Source organism: Papaver somniferum, chromosome 4 (assembly GCF_003573695.1).
Source record: "Papaver somniferum cultivar HN1 chromosome 4, ASM357369v1, whole genome shotgun sequence".
Classification (NCBI taxonomy): Eukaryota; Viridiplantae; Streptophyta; class Magnoliopsida; order Ranunculales; family Papaveraceae; genus Papaver; species Papaver somniferum.
In genome coordinates, this window is record NC_039361.1 from 41002817 (window position 1) to 41022619 (window position 19803).

Below are 19803 nucleotides of genomic sequence, written 5' to 3' on the forward strand. Positions count from 1 at the left end.
TTTGTGGAAACACATTTATGTATAAGTTTTATTCCTTGAACCAAATTTTGCGAACTTTGTTGATCAAGAGAACCGGAAGAATGGCGTGAGCCAAGTCCGCGAACTGCGCAAATTCTCAAACCCGAGAATTTCTGCTGGGGTTGACAAAATACTTGAATGAAGCTAAGTCCGCGAACCGGCGAAGTTCTCATACCAGATAATTTCTGCTAAAGTTTTTAAACTCTTCCCGGTAACTTAAGTCCGCGAACCTAGTCTGCGAACTTGAGAAGGTTATATATCTGAAGATGATTTCTGAACTTAAACTTAAAAAGACTAAGGAATGCAGTTTGCAAACCGTGGCTATAAAAGTTCATGAACCGATTCAAGTGAATGAAATCATCTTTGCTTCAATTGTGTCTTGTGTGGTGCATAAAATTTTCTTGCAATTGAACAACTCTCTAACTAGTTCATTTGAAGTCATTTGAACTAGTTATGGTGAAGAAGAACGTGGTTGATATGAAATGCTCATATGGCTAACCTTTTGGTTAACTATTGTTGAACCAACAAGTGCATACATTTGGGTAGGTTAACAAACCTAGAAGCGTGCATTGTCAAGTGTGTGTAACAAGCTAAGTTTTCGACCTAACGGTTGAGAAATATTAGCTTGAATCTAAATCAGGTTTTCATCTAAATGTGAATATTGAATGCTTTGTTACTAAGCTAACATTGATTGCAAACCCTGATTTGAAAGACTATATAAAGGAGACATCTAGTATTGTGCAAAACTAATCCCCACATCTCAAGTGTGATACTAGTTTGCGTGCTAGAGTCGATTCTCCTTAACCTTTGGTTTTCTTCTTCTAAAACCAGGTTAACGACTTAAAGACTTCATTGGGATTGTGAAGCCAGACCGATACTACTTTTATCGTAGTTGTGTGATCTGATCTTGCATCTTTTATCATACGAGTACAATCAGATTGATTGGATTGAGATTGATATCTCCGATAGGAAAGATATAAAAAGTAATCACAAACATCTTCGTCTCATTGTTTGTGATTCCGCAACATCTTGTTTCGTTACCATACGATTAAGATTGTTGTGAGGTGATTGATAACTCTAGGTTGTTCTTCGGGAATATAAGACCGGATTATCAATTGATTCATGTTCACCTTGATTATTATCAAAAGACGGATCAAAACCTTTAGGCTTTATCTGTGGGAGACAGATTGATCCTTTGATAGACTTGTCTGTGTGAGACAGATTTGTTTATTGTCAAAGCCTGCGATTTTGGATCGTAGCAACTCTTAGTTATGGGTGAGATCAACTAATGGATTCAAGTGCACAATATCCTGCTAGGATCAGAGGCGTAGGGAGTACAACTGTACCTTGGATCAGTGGGAGATTGATTGGGGTTCAACTACAGTCCAGTCCGAAGTTAGCTTGGAGTAGGCTAGTGTTTGTAACGGCTTAATACAATGTGTGTTCAATCTGGACTAGGTCCCGGGGTTTTCTGCATTTGCAGTTTCCTCGTTAACAAAATTTCTGGTGTCTGTGTTATTTCAATTTCCGTATTATATTATATTATTTTATCTTTATAATTGAAATAATACAGGTTGTGTGTTATATCATCAATTAGAGTAATCCAACCTTTGGTTGTTGATTTTCATTGATTGATCCTTGGATATTGGTCTTTGGTACCATCCAAGTATTCCTTGCATTTCGTTAGAACTCGCAGTTCCTGCTTGAGTAAATCAAATCAAGAGAGAGATATAAACTCGTTGATATACTTTAAATTGATTGAGTCTTGTTGATTCTCTTAAAAGTATATTCGAGTTTATCCATACAGATTGCTAAGCGAAATATTGGGTGGTGTTGTTAGACCCCCGCTTTTTCAATTGGTATCAGAGCGGGCAAACACGTTAAAGACCTTATAAGTCTGTGTTTGTAGCGATCTGATTATGGACGAGTCTATCTCTAATAACGTACCAGTTCAGAAATTACCAGATGGTTCTAAAAGCTTGGATTCATCTGAGAGAACTGTCACATATAAGTCAATATCTAAACATTCTCTTGATGTAAAAACTGTTGATTGGGAAACTCTCCTATAAGAACAGTTGGATGAACTTTCCGATGAAGGTGATTCAGATATTGGTAGAGATGTTGATGAGGAAGTCTCAGAGTATGTTAAGTTTTTGGATTCATGGAAAATGAAGAAGATTACAACTTCTCATGTCACACCTCTTATTACTCCTCTATGTCGAGAAAACAACAAATTGAGAAGATGTTACGCAAGTGTTTATTTTTCGAATCGTTCTAACGAATCGATCCTCAAGGATTCTGAGGAAAACCTACGTATGAAGTCACTTGAATGTGATAATCTTTATCAAAAGTATTTTTTGTTGGAAGAGAAACTTGCAGAATCTTAAGCAAGGTTTAAATCTCAACAAATTAGTTTTGATGACAAAGAAAGTGCTTGTCTCACTTGAGAAAAACGCCTTGAGGCTGTTTTAGCTGCTGCTCTTGATAAAATCAAGATGTTGGAAGATGACTTGAAAAACTTCAATACTAGTTCAAGCAAATTAACCAGTATGCTAGGAGCAAGTAAAAATCATCGTGATACACGAGGATTGGGCTATAAGGGAATAGATGCTCCAAGTATTAGCAAAGAGGTAAAATTTGTTAAGGCTAGTGATTCTTCTCAACAAAAGGTTCCCACTGGTGGAAAAAGTGAAATACCTTCACCAGAAGTTAAAGTTCGAAAGAGCAAAGTATATCAACCTCCCAAGTCAGCACACACGGATCGAGGTAAGAACATTCCTTATGTTTTCCACTATTACGGAAATAAAGGTCACTTGGAAAGGAGATGTCGTTTCCGTATAAGGAATGAGAAACTTCATGATGTTCTTGTTTGGGCATCACAAGAAGTTGTGAAACCAAGACCATATGTTAATACTAATCCCCTTAACGTTACAGGTTGTAACTATCCAACCTTTAGGCAAAGGAATCAGTGCTGTGATAATCCTTGTTTTGTTTATAAACGTCATACGAATCCTTTTCACAATCGTAATGGTTATCAAAAGGATAACTTCGTAAATACAAAGAGAAGATCTGATGCTCCCAATTGGAGAAATACTAACTTGCAAAATAATAGTCAATCCAATTCTCTTCCAAGAATTCTAGAAGAGAGTAATAGGAAGAAGGTTCTGGTTGTTCCTAAACGCACTCAGAAGTGGGTACCAAAGAAAGCCAATGATGCTTTGAGTGTGAAAAGGAATGATCTTCCATAAAATTCCATGACTATGGAGAAGGCAGTATCCATGATGTTGGAACTTAACAAGTTTTTTGGAAAAATGGAATTGGATGTGAAAGGTTCTAAAAATGATCTCTTTTATGATAATCCAAAAGTCACTTGTGGTGAGCAAGACGTTGTTCACCCAACACAACTTGATTGTGTTGTAAGTGCATCCTCACCATGGAATGCCCTGTTATGTATACGGTGAGGGAAGTACGAGAATTGGGGAACACAGATTATGTTCGGTAAGGATGTAGAATTCAACTCGATTCTTCTAAAAAGGTATTTCTATAAACCTGAGCAAGATTTGTGTTTTTATAATGATCCATGTACCTTGCTTATTGTTCATTTCTACCTAACTTAATCTGTGTTTAAGGTTCTTAAACGTTTAGGTTTGGAAATAGTAGTTCGCGGATTTTTGGACTTCATGGTACACCTACGAGATATGCATAACATCTTTTAAAAACAAAATCCAGGGGTTTAAGTTCGCGGACTTGAAAATTCGTTGCAAACCCGTTATGCATATTTGCCTGTAGACGTCAATATTCGGTCGACTTGTTTTGGCCGTAACTTCTTCGTCCGAACTCGGAATGAACTCATTGTTTTTGCATTCTCTTCCTCTTTGAATTCTATTCAAAATGGAGATGAGAATTATTGATTTTGGATGAGTTAAAATTGGTATTTGTCCTGTCTCTTGTTTTTGAGTGTTTTGCTCCGTTTCGTTGCAATTGTTCCACTTCTTTTGGACTTAGGCACTTGGATTCATGGAGTAGTACTCTTTTAAACTCATTTGTAGCTTTTACAAGAATGTTGTTGGTGAATCACAAAGAAGGAAGTTCAATAATGGGCAGTAGTACGCATTACTATGGATTCTTGAATGTTCACAATCATTATATGAACTATGGTGCATGGTCGTTAATGACTTTGTATGTTCTTCTTTGAAAATATTTTTGTACGCCTTTGGTAGATATTCTTGGTATAAATCCATGCGAAAAAGATTGATTCTACTCTTTAAGGACAAATCATCTTATATGTGCATTACGAGTTTGTCTTGATGCCTAGGAAACTTCTTATGAGAATTTATTCTTATTTTTGAGAAGGATTACTAGAGTTTGGAATAACAATTATTGTGACTACACATGGCTATGTCCAACATTTTAATCTTCATGTTTTTAGATTTATTTGTTTAAATTCTATAAACTATTTGAGGATGATGTTTTTGAGTATTAATCTTTATGATTTGTTATATTGCAATTTGTTATGGGATTGGTGTTTACGTCCGTGAACTATGTTTGTCCCATACTTTTTCAAAAGTAAAATCGTTTGTGGTTGGTATTCACGTACTGGTAAAAGAATGAATGGACTTTTGAGAAATACAAAAGTTAAGCCTATATTATCAATCTTGATGGAAGATAGGTTAAAATCTTTTATTTTCGAGGATTGTGTCTATTAATTGTCATTATGCAAATAGTGATTGAAGATAAAATGAATCCTTGTGTATTCCGCAGTATTTATCATCCCGGATCCATATTTTATGTATTACTGTGAGGCTCCGTAATGTACCTTATGTTGAGCATTTTACAACCAAGTTGATTTTCTTAGCTTCGTTGTTGTTCCGTGAGATATGTTATGTCGAGCATATTGAACTAAATTAATCATCTTGTTTGGTTATTTAGTTATTGATCCGTAAGTATTCTTATGTCGAGCAAAACACTCAAATCCAAAACACACAACCCTAATTAGTGTAAACCCTAATTTTTATTTTCAGTCTAATTTAAGGAAGAACATAAACCCTAATTCAAGTGAAATCAAAATTAAAACTCATGCAATCATCTTCAGCACAAATAAAAACAAACCCATCTAATTAATAATCTATCAAAGCATAGCAAATTCGTAAAACAATTTCAATCAATTTGAAACCCTCAAATAAATCTCAGATTTACCTTCTTTGTGAACTCTGAATATAATAAGCGTATCATCACCACCTCTATCAGATAACCCTTGACCATTCCTTACTTCACTCGATCTCAAAAGTCTCGATTTCAATTTATAAAATCACCAACAACTATAGAACAAAGAAGAAGGAAATAAAGAAGAAGAAAGAGAAAGAACAAGAGAAAATGAATTTCTCTTTGAAACGTGATGGTGATAAGGCCAAAGATATTTATTGAGGCACTCAAAAAATTGATATGGGCAGCCAAGCGGTTTATCAAGGAAACAATAGTTTTACCCTTCATACTAATCCAGTAATATCTTCTACGTCCAGTATCCGATTGACACGTTCGAGTAGACCATTTCGCATAAATTTTCGAGGTCTATCTAGTGGTACTAGTTTCGTAAAAAGATCGTTGTTAGGTTAATTTATTCTAATTAAAATCTATGTTAACTATTCGAGTCATTAGCGGTTAAATCGTCTCTTGACTTGTCTAATAGCATTGACGAGCTTGAGGGTCCTTACAGTTTTTTTTTGTTACACCTTGTTACATTGATAATCCCTCGTCTTGGTTTCAATTTCAGATTCATCCACAAAACTGAGGTCCAATATTTTTTGTATTTTTCTCGTTAACTGAGGTTGTTTGTTCCATTAACTGAAGTTAACAGTGTCATTTGCAAGATTAGAGTACCATGGATTGTGTTTAGTCTCTCATGACGTATTAGGTGAAACCTGGCCAGAATTTTAAAAATTAAGGGTGAAAATGTAAATTTGACACACGCATGACACTACACATTACAATTCTAACTATTTAACGGTTTTTCTCTCTCCGAGATAGATTTTTTAATTTTTTCCATTATGGGATAGATCCCCAAACAGATTAGTGAAAATGGGACATATCCCCAATTTACTGATGTTATATTCAAGTTCGCAAGGTATAAGAGTTCATTTTATTGTTTTAATCTAGTCGATAAAGAATTGAGTATTGTGAGGCAAAAACTAAAAAAGGTGAAAAGAAACCCAGATTTATATTAAGAAATTATAATTTAATGACATTTTCCATGTTGAATAGAACATGAGCCAACGCGATGTACTCAAATATATCGTCTAAATAGCGCAAAAGAACTATGACTTGCCTGATCAAATACAGCTTCATCACGAGTATTTTTATGTCACAATTAACCTTTATATTATGTTTCTTCCAAAATTTCCATGAAATGAGATATAGAGGAAAGGACTACAGTCTCCTACCACGTTTATTTGAACCGTTGATTCCCTCGATTCCACCTTATCTTCATATTACTTACAATAATCCATTTGAAACCAAGTGTAAAAATAGGTGGCTAATAGATTCCACCTTATTAGTACAAATAACAGATAGAGAAAAGATAATGTGCATACCTTTATTCATTGCGAGTCGACAAATGACTATATATATGGCCCATAAACAGAAAGACACTCTAGAGGGATATTTGACCTCCATGATAATAAAATATCTTTTACGAATTTAAGTAAGGAAACTTAGGTGAAAAATTGCAGCAAGTCGGAAAATATTCAACATCAAGATGCAAGTATCTTGTACGACCCACATCGTACTTCAGCTTTAAATAGTTTATGCATTCTACTGAGCGTAAATGCCCTTAAAACTCTAAACGAAGTGGATACTTTTAATTTGCTTGACTTATACGATATAGCAAACTCATCTTGCCGAATGATGTTTTCGCCCGACCACGGATCATATCAAACCTAACCAGTTTGTAATTACCAACCATTAAGTCCAATGCTTTTAAAGAGCTTTCGTAGTCCTAGGAATTGCTTGCCACATTTCCTTACCATGCAAGTTATTGGTGAATACATCTATTATATTATATTGTTCAAGCTCGCAGTTTTTCACATTGCTTCATTTGAGCAAGCACTGTGGTGATCCTTGGCTTAGCTACAATTGGAGTGTTTAGCTAAGCAAAGGGTAAAAAAAGAGAGAGCAGAAGGCTAGGAACAATTAAAAATATAAAGGCTAATGGTATACTGAAAAGACTACTTTATGAATACCGAGTTTTCGCCACACATGGATACTCAGTTTCAAAACTTCATAGTATCATTTAGCCGTGGCTTGCCTATCAAGAAGAAATCAGATAAATATTTTTTTTTTTATAAGAAACCAAAGTTGATCAAATCTCCTGGTAATACATATGTTCTGAGCACTGTTTTCATCATTGATTTTTAGTACTAAGTTGGGGATCTCAACAGTCACCCATTGTCTATTAATATTACATGCCGAATTGACAATTTTAGGATCAAATTGTTCTGCCTAGAGGATACAGTGCTCCAATTTGCAATTTCAAAATATCTAATTAGTTCTTCTTTGTATTTGAATCTTCTGTCTATCTGCTCAACTTGGATTCTCATGGTTAGCTTGATTAGATTGCAGGAGTCTGATTCAAACTCAATTCTGCTCTCCAGTTCTGCTCCCCATTCGAAAGCTTTCTGAGCTGCTAGCCGGTAGATCTCTAAGTTGCTTCCTTGCAGGTGCCCAAACCTCTGGCTCATGTACAAACTCCTATAAAGTTGTAGAGCATCAGTGTTATTCCATAACACTTCAAATTATCATTGAGAACTACTGCCTTAGTATTTTCATAGAGAAGATTGGTGGTGGTATCCATTGTAGTATGAATTCTATAATTTGCTCTTCAGCTTCATGTTTGGTATATTCTATGTGCATTGAATTTTATTGTACTTTGTTTTCAGCTACCTATCTAGTATTCATGAAGTGTGCTATACTTTTGGCTATACTAGATGCAGTTGTTTTAGTTCTATTGAAGTGAATATTGCATCTTTCTTTCCATACATGTCATAAGACAGTGACACATAAAATTGTCCACTTATTGTTAGAATTGTTCCTTCCTAAGATATAAGATAACCAAACATGAAAATCCTCATGCTGATTACAAATAGTTATTAGTTTTTATCTTTAGTTCATACTAGACTTGTGAATTAAAGGTCAAACATAAATAGATGGGTTAAAGACTCCTTTTGACTACTTGGATGGCAAACCTATTCAAATGGAATGGCAGAACCAAGCAATTATGGATGAAGTAAAGAGTGAGTTCATCAAATGCAACAATTTTTTGGTTTTTTTTTTATGTTCCTAGACTAGCAAATCAAGTAGCTGATACGCTTGCCAAAGAAGCAAAAACTTATGTCAATATGTTAAATTGGGTTAAAATCCCACCCACCTGTATTCTACAAAACTTAGAAGTAGATAAATCCAATGCTAAGCAACATCATTTAGCGTTAGAAAACTCTACTGTTCAAGATGTAAGGGTTCCTAACTCCCCAAGTTTTTTTTTTTTATGCACTTAACTTTCAAAAAAAAAAGACTCCTTTTGACAGCTGCTATCAAACACATTCTGGCAGAACCAAAAGAAAAGAGTAGAAATATACACTCTCTCGTAATGAACCATTCCATAATCCCATAAGGGCTATTTTGTGTTTCCTCCCCTCCCAAGATAGCTTTAGCGTTTTCTCCCCAAAAAAATTGAAATTAGTGAATCCTCCCATCGTTAGTTTTTCCATCCAAATCTCAGTTAGCTGAATCAGCAAGAATAAACACGTGGATAAAATTTACACGTGTCTCCCGAACTACCCAAAATACCCTCATCATTTTCCCCTAATTCCATAACTCATTTTCACCCGAAACCCTAAAATCGATTCACTTCCTCGTCTCTCTCTATCTAAAAGATTGAAAACGACATCAAACATGATTTGATTTTACTAGATGGAGAACCCACACTTCCACTTATTGATATTGATTCTCCACCAGTACGCCACTACCATGCCCATCGATGGAAACCCATGAAACATATGCGCGTATCGATTCGTTTAACAAAAATTACCTCCAATTTAAAAAATCTTTCTTCTCAGACCCTAAATTCCTTTTCAGAAATCCTCAATCCCATACAAATCCTTAATTCCTTCTTTAATCTCATTAATGAGGGGTCCCTGAGATGTGGTTGTTCCATCACTTTTATAGCTGAAATCACCCTACAAAATCAAATTGGGCAAGTAACTAAACACTGTCGCTTAAATCAAACGGCAGAAGATCCATTCAACAGCGGCAACACATTTTTCCCCTGTAATTTCGTTTAGGCTTAATATCAGACACTTTCCTTACATTTGGATCTACAACAACAACAGATTTGGGGATTTCGGCTGTGACTGAATTTGGGTTTAGTCGAGAATCATATATCGGATATTGTAAAATTATGCTATGAATTCTTTCCATTTCGTTGATGATTTAGCAACAACAACAGAATTTTGGGATAGCCGTGTATACATGGTGGAATCATGGGATTTCATATGCAATTTGGGTATAAATAACGTGAACTTGATGGATGAAATTATAGCAGTCAGTGATGTAGTGTTGTTCGTGGCGGCTGTATTGGTAGATCTGAAATGTAACTGAAGATGGAACGGGATTGGGCTTTTGATGCTTAGTGAGATTGCTATTGCAGCCTTGAGACATGAATGAACGAGATTGTTATTGCAGCCTTGAATCTAATTGGTAGTAGCGGCTAGAGGTTCAGAAGATGGAAAATGGAGTGAGTCTGATTTTGTGGCGATTGGTTGAACTTGAAAAGATTTTGGTGTTAAGAAATGGTGATGGTCAGATGGTCGTAATTTGGAAAGGGCCAACGAAAGAGATGAGGTTATTTTTGGAACTCTGTCTGATACGTGTAAATTTTATCCACGTGTTCATTTTTGCTATTCAACTAACTGATATTTGGTGGAGAAACTAACGATGGGAGAATTTACTAATTTTGATCTTTTTGAGGAGGAAGCGCTAAATAGCTATCTTGGGAGGAGAGGAAATGTAAAATAGCCCATCCCATAAATATAGTTAGTCTATCATGTATACTTTCCGCCCATGGTCCCAAAGTTTGTTAGATTTCTTTCCCTACGCAAGTGATAAACTTACCCATCCACAAAAAAAAATCCAAAACATAAGCCAAAACACAATGTTTACAAAGACCAAAAAATGTTATAGTCCCCATGAGAAAAGTTACTACCAAAACAAACAAGCCACTGGCGCAACAATTTTAATTCTTATAACCATGTTGTTCATCGCAACATCCGCAACAACATCCATCCCTATATCATCGTCTTCCTCCCCTTCATCTTCTTCTATGATACGATTTCAAAAACCTCTTTCGCAATTACGTCGCTCTATTAAATACCATTATCCTCTTATTTCTCCTAAACATCTTACTAAATCCCTACCTTGTCCTCTCTGGTCTTCTTCTTTCTCTTTCTGTCTTCAACAACTCCACACATCATCACCATCTTCCTTATCTCGTTCATCTTTTTCCGCTGCTGCTCCTTTCTGTACTTTTTCTCCATTAATGGCTTATCAGAATCCATCCCCAGTGGTTTCTTCTCCACAGGAAGAAGTTGTTGAATTGAAAGATAATCCGTTGTTGAAAGATTTTGATTTCCCTCCGTTTGATGTTGTTGAAGCTAAACATGTTCGTCCTGCGATTAGAGCTATATTGAGTGACCTTGTAAGTATTTTATACGGATTAGGTTTTTTATTTTATTTTATTTTTGGATTTTGAGTTTTTATTAATTGATGGAGACTTTTCTTTTGCAGGAGAATGAATTGGTTGAATTAGAGAAATCAGTAGAACCAACATGGCCGAAATTAGTAGATCCATTGGAGAAGCTTGTAGATCGATTACAAGTAGTTTGGGGAGTTGTGAATCATCTTAAGTCTGTCAAGGATTCAGCTGATCTCCGTTCTGCTATTGAGGAAGTTCAGGTACTGTTTTGTTTGATTTTACTTGAGATTTAGTTTCATTGCAGTTTTCAGGAGTCTTGATTATGATACTTGTATTTTTTTGTTTATTTTGTAGCCAGAGAAAGTTAAATTTAATCTTAGGTTGGGACAGAGCAAACCTATTTATAATGCATTCAAAGCCATTCGAGAGTCCTCGGACTGGAATACACTGAGTGATGCTCGTAAACGTATTGTTGAAGGTAATCTCCCTGCATTTGTACCTCCAAGTAGAATTGTGAGCTGTTTATTTGTTTCTGTACATTTTAAGAAAGTCTTATGCTAGCACATGAGCTGGAGCTAGTGAGTGTGTGTCAGTTTCTACTGATTATACTTGTTTAATGTAGTGTTAAACAGTTTTAACTGTGTTTCCAGACTATAAGAGTAAGACGTTAGTCCTGTGAGTTTTTCTCTGAGGTTTTAGATTCTGTATTTGTTGTTCAGGCCAATTAAAGGAGGCTGTTCTTAATGGTGTGTCGCTGGAAGATGATAAAAGGGAACAGTTTAATAAAGTGCAACAGGTTTGTTGTAATGCACACAGTTGATCTGATTTATCTCTTTACGAACACCTATATTTGTTCTCCTTTGCAACTACTGTGACACATTTTGTTTTTCTCCTTTGCAACATCTGAACTCATTTAAAAAGGTATAGCAAATGGCAAATGCTTCCCATGACATCAACGTCTAATATTGAAAAGTTTAAGAACAAGGAGTTGTTAATGTTAAAATTTTGTTTGATGTGTGTTGGTCACTTCCTCTTGTTAATGTTGCCATGATTTTTCAGGAGTTAGAAAAGTTATCCCAGAAGTTTGAGGAAAACGTTTTGGATGCCACAAAAAAGTTTGAAAAGTTAATTACTGATAAGAAGGAAATTGACGGATTGCCTGCTTCAGCTCTTGGTCTAGCTGCACAAACAGCAGCATCCAAGGTATCTCATGTTGAAATGCTAGCCTGTTTAGTAGTATTTCATGCTTTACTTTGTTTTGTTTCAAGTACCGCGCGTTCTTAAAGTTTTCTGTCATTAGGGGCATGAAAAAGCTACTGCTGAAGAGGGACCATGGATGATAACACTGGATGCTCCAAGCTTTCTTCCTGTTATGCAACATTCACGCAACCGTTCATTGCGAGAGGAAGTCTATCGAGCCTATGTAACACGTGCATCTAGTGGAGATCTGGACAATTCCCCAATTATTGACCAAATTTTAAAGCTTAGGTTGGAGAAGGCTAAACTTCTTGGTTACAACAACTATGCTGAGGTATATAATCTATCATCTGTTTGTAACACTTCTTCATTTTAGAGACTTGAAGTGAAATATTTGCTGTCCAGGTTAGCATGGCAATGAAAATGGCTACCGTTGAAAAAGCAGAGGAACTCCTTGAAAAGCTTCGAACTGCTTCTTGGGATGCTGCAGTTCAAGGTAGCATGACTAATTTTACACTTGTTATTTTTTTCCAATATTACATGTTTTAAAGGTTTTAGATGGATTTTTTCTTTTGTTGCATTTTCATGAGAAATTTGGTTCTTTTGTGGACCTTAAACTGAAGCATGCCAAGAAGATTATGGTAATTAGGATGGCAAACCGTTTGTAGCCTGCAGGACAATGCATGTTAAGTCGGAAATTTTTTATTCTTAACCTTTTATGCTTATCAAGTTGGTGAAGGATTTAATTAAGTTCATTTTATTTATTTTTCAGATATGGAAGACCTTCGAAAGTTCTCACAAGAGCAGGGTGCTGTAGAAGCCAGTGATTTAAGTCACTGGGACCTCAGCTTCTGGAGTGAGAGACTGCGTGAGTCAAAGTATGACATAAACGAGGTATGCGTAACAGGTCTCTCTGATTCTGTTTGAAAATTTCAGCAACTTAATTGGTGTTCATACTATTTGACTTCAGTTTATCTGCTAAAGCTTGAACTGGTTGCTAGTCACTATTTTGATGTTTCAGTAAGTGTATATATACTACATATTGTTGGTTCTTTTTTCGGTTAGCCATGTAGCATTTAGAAGGCACATTTTTAGAACTCCTACATACGTTAGATTCCTCTAGCATGATCAAAGTGTAGCGACTGGCTAACAGATTGGAAGGGGTAAACTGATTAAGAAGAAAAGGCTTGAAATTAGAATATCCCTATGCGTGACAGCGTGAGTATTTTGTGATATCAATTAGCAAGTAGGCTCTGTAGTGCAAGCTTGATTGAAAATTCGTGACAAACTTAGACACTTGTTATCTAACTTCGCTTTAATTTTACAGGAGGAGTTGCGCCCTTATTTTTCATTGCCAAAGGTCATGGATGGTCTTTTCAGCCTCGCAAAGACACTGTTTGACATTGATGTTGAGGCAGCTGATGGCTTAGCCCCGGTAATGTTTATGCACTTGTTTTGTTTTTTAATATGGTTACTAATTTGGTTCCTGTAGGCTGTAATACCATATATAATTCGTGTTTAAATGATATGTGACTGTTGTTTTTAGGTCTGGAACAATGATGTCAGATTCTACCGGATCAAAGATTCCTTAGGTAATCCCATTGCATATTTCTATTTTGATCCATATTCCCGTCCCTCTGAAAAACGTGGAGGGGCATGGATGGACGAGGTTGTTGCGCGAAGTCGTGCTCTTGCACGCAATGGTGCCTCCGCTAGATTGCCTGTTGCTCATATGGTGTGCAATCAATCACCCCCGGTTGGGGATAAGCCAAGCCTTATGACCTTCCGAGAGGTAAATCTCACAAACTTTTCGCTCCAGAGAATATCAGATAAACTAAATTGACCCTTCACTTATTTGCCGGGTCTTTGTAAATCATGGTGGTGGTCTAATAGATAGCTAACATGGATAGTTTTCAGGATTGATGAAATTACTGCCAAATCTAACACACAGATCTACACTTTAAGGATATGTGAACCTTTTATATAAACACAATGCCTCAAAGTTCCTTTTATATAATGTGGAACCAGAGACCATCATAGATTATGTGAACCTTAAATTGTGGTGTTGGGGGTCTATACATATATGCCTATACATTGATAATTCATGTAGTTGACTGACCGTACTATCTGAAAATCAGTGGATGAATTGCATTATTGAAACCCATGTTCAGATTTTTTCCATAACTTTAACAAGGATATGAAAGTGTATCCACTGATTTTCTTACTTGGTTTTCTAAGAGGTCTGGCTGAATGTTATAAACACACCATAAATGCAGGTTGAGACTGTATTTCATGAGTTTGGTCATGCGCTCCAGCACATGCTCACTAAGGAAGACGAGGGTCTGGTTTCTGGTATTCGGGGGATAGAATGGGATGCTGTTGAATTGCCTTCTCAGTTCATGGAGAATTGGTGTTACCAAAGGTGATTATAAAATTTCAAATTATTATACCTATTCCATCATGTCCAAGACTACAATAAATGATTTTTGTTATTTTGTTCAAGTGAAAAAATATATATTTTTGAAAAGAAAAGGTTGAAAGATAGTCACGCCGATCTAAAACAGAAATGAATTGTCGTTTATGAGATTTCTCAAAGCAAATTTCTATAACTTTTTCATTTATGCTACAGGGATACGCTGATGAGCCTTGCAAAACACTATGAAACTGGAGAGACACTCCCAGAAGAAGTTTACTTGAAACTTCTTGCAGCAAGGACTTTCCGTGCAGGGACACAGAGCCTTCGCCAGGTCAGTGGGTACAAATACATGTCCGTCTTAAATTTATAGCCATTTTGGAGTCCTTAAAATTGAGTCCCCGATCCATCGAGTATTTCCTGAAACAATCAGTTTAGTTTTGATAAAGATTTACCGAAGGACCATAATGTGAAGCCATGCCCTTAGGTATTGGGTCGACAAAATGGTGGTGATTGCATTTGTTACTAGCTAGGCTGGTAGACCGACAAACACTTAGTGAAGATGGAGAGACATAATTCTTTTCATATTTTTTAAATGTGTTGCAGATAAAATTTGCCAGTACAGATTTGGAGCTTCATGGAAGTTACATTCCTGGTGGGTCAGAATCTATCTTTGATATTGATCGAAGAGTGAGCAAGAAAACTTCAGTTATTGCACCATTGCCAGAGGATAGGTTCCTTTGCGGTTTTAGCCACATCTTTGCAGGTTTGGAATTTAACTTATTTGAGATTATTCCTTAGTTGCTGGATATCTTCGTACACATCCATGTGTGTTAATATTTACTTTTGGACATGGCAGGTGGATATGCAGCAGGATACTACAGTTACAAGGTATATATATATATATATTTTTATGTACATGGTAGATAACTAAATGTTCAGATCTTTTGGCTGAATTAAGGACTTGCTAATTTGATTTCTGTCTAAAACTTTAAATGATATATTTCTATCACTTATATGACTTGCTTAAACTGACCTGTCTTAATAAAATTTTGCAGTGGGCAGAGGTGTTATCAGCTGATGCCTTTTCAGCATTTGAGGATGCTGGATTGGACAATGAAAAGGTACTAGTGCTAAAACCTGTAGGATCGGTAAAATTGTTATTCGTTCCATGTCTTAAAATTGCCTTCCTTTGAAACTATGTAGTATGTAAATAGCAGATAATTCTTATTTATATCAGTATCTTTGTTTCTTATTCCTAGTGTTAGAAATGGTTGCTTTGCAATCTGTTTGTGTCAAGAAACCTTGTGATGGTAGTATGGGTGTGAAGGTTGCAAAATTACTTAAATAACTTATACTTGCACATCTTGCAACAGGCTGTCAAAGAGACTGGGCGCAAGTTCCGTGAAACAGTTCTTGCTCTTGGAGGCGGAAAACCACCACTTGACGTTAGTATTTATATTTGCAATACCTTATATATATATACACGCTTCTTCGCATTTTCCTGTTTCTGTTGAATAGATGCAGTGTTTGTTACAATCATCCACCTCATATCCGCCTTTAGTACACGCCACTCTTACAGATTTCTCATAAATTCTCTCTTTTATTTTTTGTTCAAGCTGCATCGGACTTCACACAGTTGTGTTAATTTCAATTGTCACAGAACTTTTGCCCTCAGTTTCTCCTAATTATCATATTTTTCTTTCTGTCAGGTTTTTGTTCAGTTCCGAGGACGTGAACCTTCTCCAGAGGCACTTCTCAGGCACAATGGCTTATTAGCAGCTACTGCGCCTGCTTAGTTTGGCATCTCCCCTCAATTTCTCCTTTTCAGGATATACTCAAGATTCGGATTTGTTAGAAACTTTTTTTAGCTACTTTTTTCCCAACAAAAATCTATTATTGTTTTCTATTTTCTAGGCTTCAGGTTACTCTGGTGTATAGGAATATTCAATAATTTTACAGAATGAAAAGGGGGAAATATGAAAAGCAAAAAAAATGTTTTTCAAATTGCTGCTAGTTCTACAAATCCTTGATGCCATGAAGCAGTCAGGTTAGTTGGCTGAAATATGAATTCCTCTTTCTTTATATTTACTTCCACAGAATGCTAGAAGTAGTCCAGTCTTTTGAGTGAACATAGCACAGGGAGTGCAAAACTAAAGACATTATAAATTGCTCAATGACTTGTAAGATGGCTCATAGTAGGTGCATGAATTCCGAATAGGAACTTTTGTAAGTAAATACACCAGAAGATAAGATTGAAAAAGCTCATAAGTTAAACTTTTGCAAGTAATTATCTTAAATTGTACCAAATACCAACCAAAAATGGTGTATTTACAAAAGAAATTCTAATACAAAAAAGAAGCAAATGAATGAAAACACTAACATTGAACTATTCAAATACAGAATCCAGTGTATTTACTTACAAAAGTTTCTTCATCTTACTACTGCATTATGTTTATATCCACTTGTAAGATTGAAGAAACTTCTGTAAGTAAATACACACGACAAAAACCTTAGAATAATGACTCCTACGTGATGTGGACCTCCTCGAGAGCTACATGAGTAATCTTCCGATGGTGATCTGCTGCTTGATATGATTCTACAATCACGATGGTGTGTCGCGAATGTGGTTCCCGCTCATCGCCACTAGTAGACCCACTGTAGATTTAGAGTACCAGAAACGATTGGGGAATCAGGATATACTGAAGATCGTGACGAAGTAGATGTTCTTCGACTTGTACATTGATAATTCGAACCAACGGAGGAAGATGCATACGAACCCGAACAAGATATTGTTCTTTTACTTCCAGAACCAGTAGAAAAATTCGAAAACGATCCTGAATTTACTCTTTCCGGCTCAAAGTGCATCAGCGTTGGCTCGAAGGTTGTTGAGGATGCTTCCCAAAATATACGAACCTTCGTACTGCATCTACGACATTCACCACCTGCCTCCCGGCTTTCTTCATTTTGCCGCAATTTGGGCATTTTTTCAGAGGAGGTTTAAAATATTGCTCCTCAAGTGCCTGTTTGATCACCAGAAGTATTATTATTTTTTAGTAAAATTCTAAACCAACACTTGATAATATCATCTTCTAATGTTATAAGAAAAAAAGAAAAAATGATGAACTGTTTAATCAATGTGTATACCTTAACGGGAGACTGAATGGTGGTGATATTGGCCTGTTCGGTAAGATTGTCTATAATCTTTTTTATGTCTTGATTCCTTATCCCACTGGAACAACACAAACAGAAAGAAAATTGGGATTCAGAAAAATAAAATCAAAATTGAAAGAGTTGTTTGAAACCAGAAGAATTGGTTTAAGAAAATTCCAGGGGTTCTTTACTTACTGTTGGAGAATTGCTTGAGTTTTGATTCCGAAAGAGTCGGTACATCTTTCCTATGTTGCGCATTTTCTCTAATAACGATGAATGTGCATCATCAGTGTTTTCTGTTTCCATTTTCGATCTGATTTATTGTATTGTTGAGGGAGCGGGAGACTACTTTATACAAAATGAGTTTGGATGTAAAACCAGTTATGCCGAGCAGTTACTAACTGCTATCAGAGCGCCAGACTACTGCCGATAAAATGAATCAGTTATTGCAGGAGTAACCGCATCGACACCTGAAACGTTGTAACTGCAAATCTTAGAGGAATTATATTAGTGCATGAGCATCTACAGAAGAGTCCCCGCAAAGCATGCATGTTCAGAGCCTGCAAAGCAAATTCAGAAATATAGAGCTATTCTGGGTGAAAATATTTTCAATCGAATTGCCAGAGAAATTATACTCAGCAAAAGCCGAAAAACAACAGACGAACTTTTTAAAGATCCCATTCTCAACAATCAGCAATAAGCAAGTTTGCAGGAGCTAGACTTGAGTGGCAAATGGGATGAGCAGCAAAGTTGCAATGAAAAAAACGCTTGTCAGAAACCTGTTTATTCTAATAATGCTTGCAGTAAGAAGTAAACGTATTTCGGGAAAACCCAATGAACATCGCAAGTGTAAGTGAAAAGTCTCAGCATCACAGCATTGAAAAATAAAAAATTTGAATCACCAAACTCTACACTGAAGATTTTAGACATAGCCATGGTTTTCATATACTGATTATGAATAAAAAGGCAAGAAAGCAACATTTAATCTGTCTATTTTTACACGACTGGACTAGAGTTAAGAAGTCACGATATACAAACAATAATTCTGGTCCAATATCTTTTGCACACTCAAAAGCAATAAATGATGTGGGAATAATGCCCAACAGAAATATCGTTCTGCACCAGTTTTTTACTCTGGTCCAGGGTTAGCAAAAATACATGCAACCTCTGATGCTAAAAGCGGACCTTTGATACAAATGTAAAGGCAAATACATATTTCTGCAACAAAAAAGCTCGGTATCTCCATAATGGAGAGAGGCGTAACAAAAATAACAAACTCTATCATATTTGCCATATCAAGAAACTAAATGACAATTTAAGAAGCGACATTACAAGCCAAAAGAGTATAACTGATCATACCAAAGCTACCTTAAATTGGTTCGAAAAGATAATGCATGTTCATCCATGTGGTCACTATATAAACCCCATAGCTCTTCTCTATTAAGCACAGCAAAATCGAAACAACATATACACAAACACATACACACTACTTTATTAAGTTCTCATAAAAGAAAGATGATGAAGGTGTTTCTCTGTGTTGTTGCTGTTCTAGCCATGGCTCATCAGATGGTGGAACCAACCCAAGCAGCCTTTACCTGTACCGATGTTGACAAGTGCCTTGTTCAATGCATGCCATACTTGGTCGGCACTGCAACTGTGCCTGCTCCAGCATGTTGTGATGGAGTTAAGCAAATCAAAGCGATGGCAACTACCACTGAAGACAAACGCCAAGCATGCGGCTGTGTTAAAGATGCGGCTAATAAGTACCAGAACATAAAAGAAGATGCAGCCAGTGGACTCCCTACCAAGTGTGGTGTTCCTCTCTCTTACCCTATCTCCAAAAATATTGATTGCAGCACGTAAGTTATCCATCATATATAATCTCAGCTAATTAGCTTAACTTGTGCTAGTACATATCTTACACACAAACTTCAGAATTTTATAACATCATCAGCTTACCTGGGTTAATTAATTAGATTCCAAGGATTTTCCCTGCACATACTATAACTAAACACTCTATATGCACTTGCAGGATCAACTAAAGTTGGAGACGCTTTGCTGGAAAATAAAAGGAGAAGAGAGTATCTGATGTCCCTGCAACTCTCATCTCTAGCTTTATGCTTAATTAGCCAGTTTCATTTAAGTATGGTTTTGCTTTTATATGGAATTGCTTTGTAATGGAGTGAGTTATGGTCCACTTGAACCAGCTCTCACAGTATAATATTATAAATAAAGGTCTGTTAAGTCTGAATTGTAGACACTTTGATTTCTGATCAGAAAA

General features: G+C 36.2%; 2 protein-coding genes and 1 long non-coding RNA gene across 3 annotated transcripts; 2 read left to right on the forward strand and 1 right to left on the reverse strand.

Moving 5' to 3' along the window:
* Positions 1-10249: 10249 nt before the first annotated feature.
* LOC113275251 (probable cytosolic oligopeptidase A) lies at positions 10250-16452 on the forward strand. Its single transcript, XM_026524725.1, has 17 exons — positions 10250-10762; positions 10852-11019; positions 11114-11237; positions 11479-11555; positions 11819-11962; positions 12060-12290; positions 12362-12452; positions 12729-12850; positions 13284-13391; positions 13503-13748; positions 14233-14378; positions 14586-14703; positions 14976-15135; positions 15229-15260; positions 15428-15493; positions 15746-15817; positions 16082-16452. The coding sequence occupies exons 1-17, from the start codon at positions 10316-10318 to the stop codon at positions 16166-16168; spliced, it is 2439 nt and encodes an 812-aa protein (XP_026380510.1). The 5' UTR covers positions 10250-10315; the 3' UTR covers positions 16169-16452.
* A 227-nt stretch (positions 16453-16679) lies between these two features.
* Positions 16680-17833, reverse strand: LOC113275254. Its single transcript, XR_003323512.1, has 3 exons — positions 17718-17833; positions 17517-17601; positions 16680-17392 (listed from the first exon to the last, which is right to left on the reverse strand). It is a non-coding gene; the product is annotated as an uncharacterized LOC113275254 (long non-coding RNA).
* A 1204-nt stretch (positions 17834-19037) lies between these two features.
* On the forward strand, positions 19038-19564 carry LOC113272398 (non-specific lipid-transfer protein B-like). Its single transcript, XM_026522239.1, has 2 exons — positions 19038-19381; positions 19555-19564. Exons 1-2 carry the CDS (start codon positions 19038-19040, stop codon positions 19562-19564), a joined length of 354 nt encoding a protein of 117 aa, XP_026378024.1.
* Positions 19565-19803: the final 239 nt, after the last annotated feature.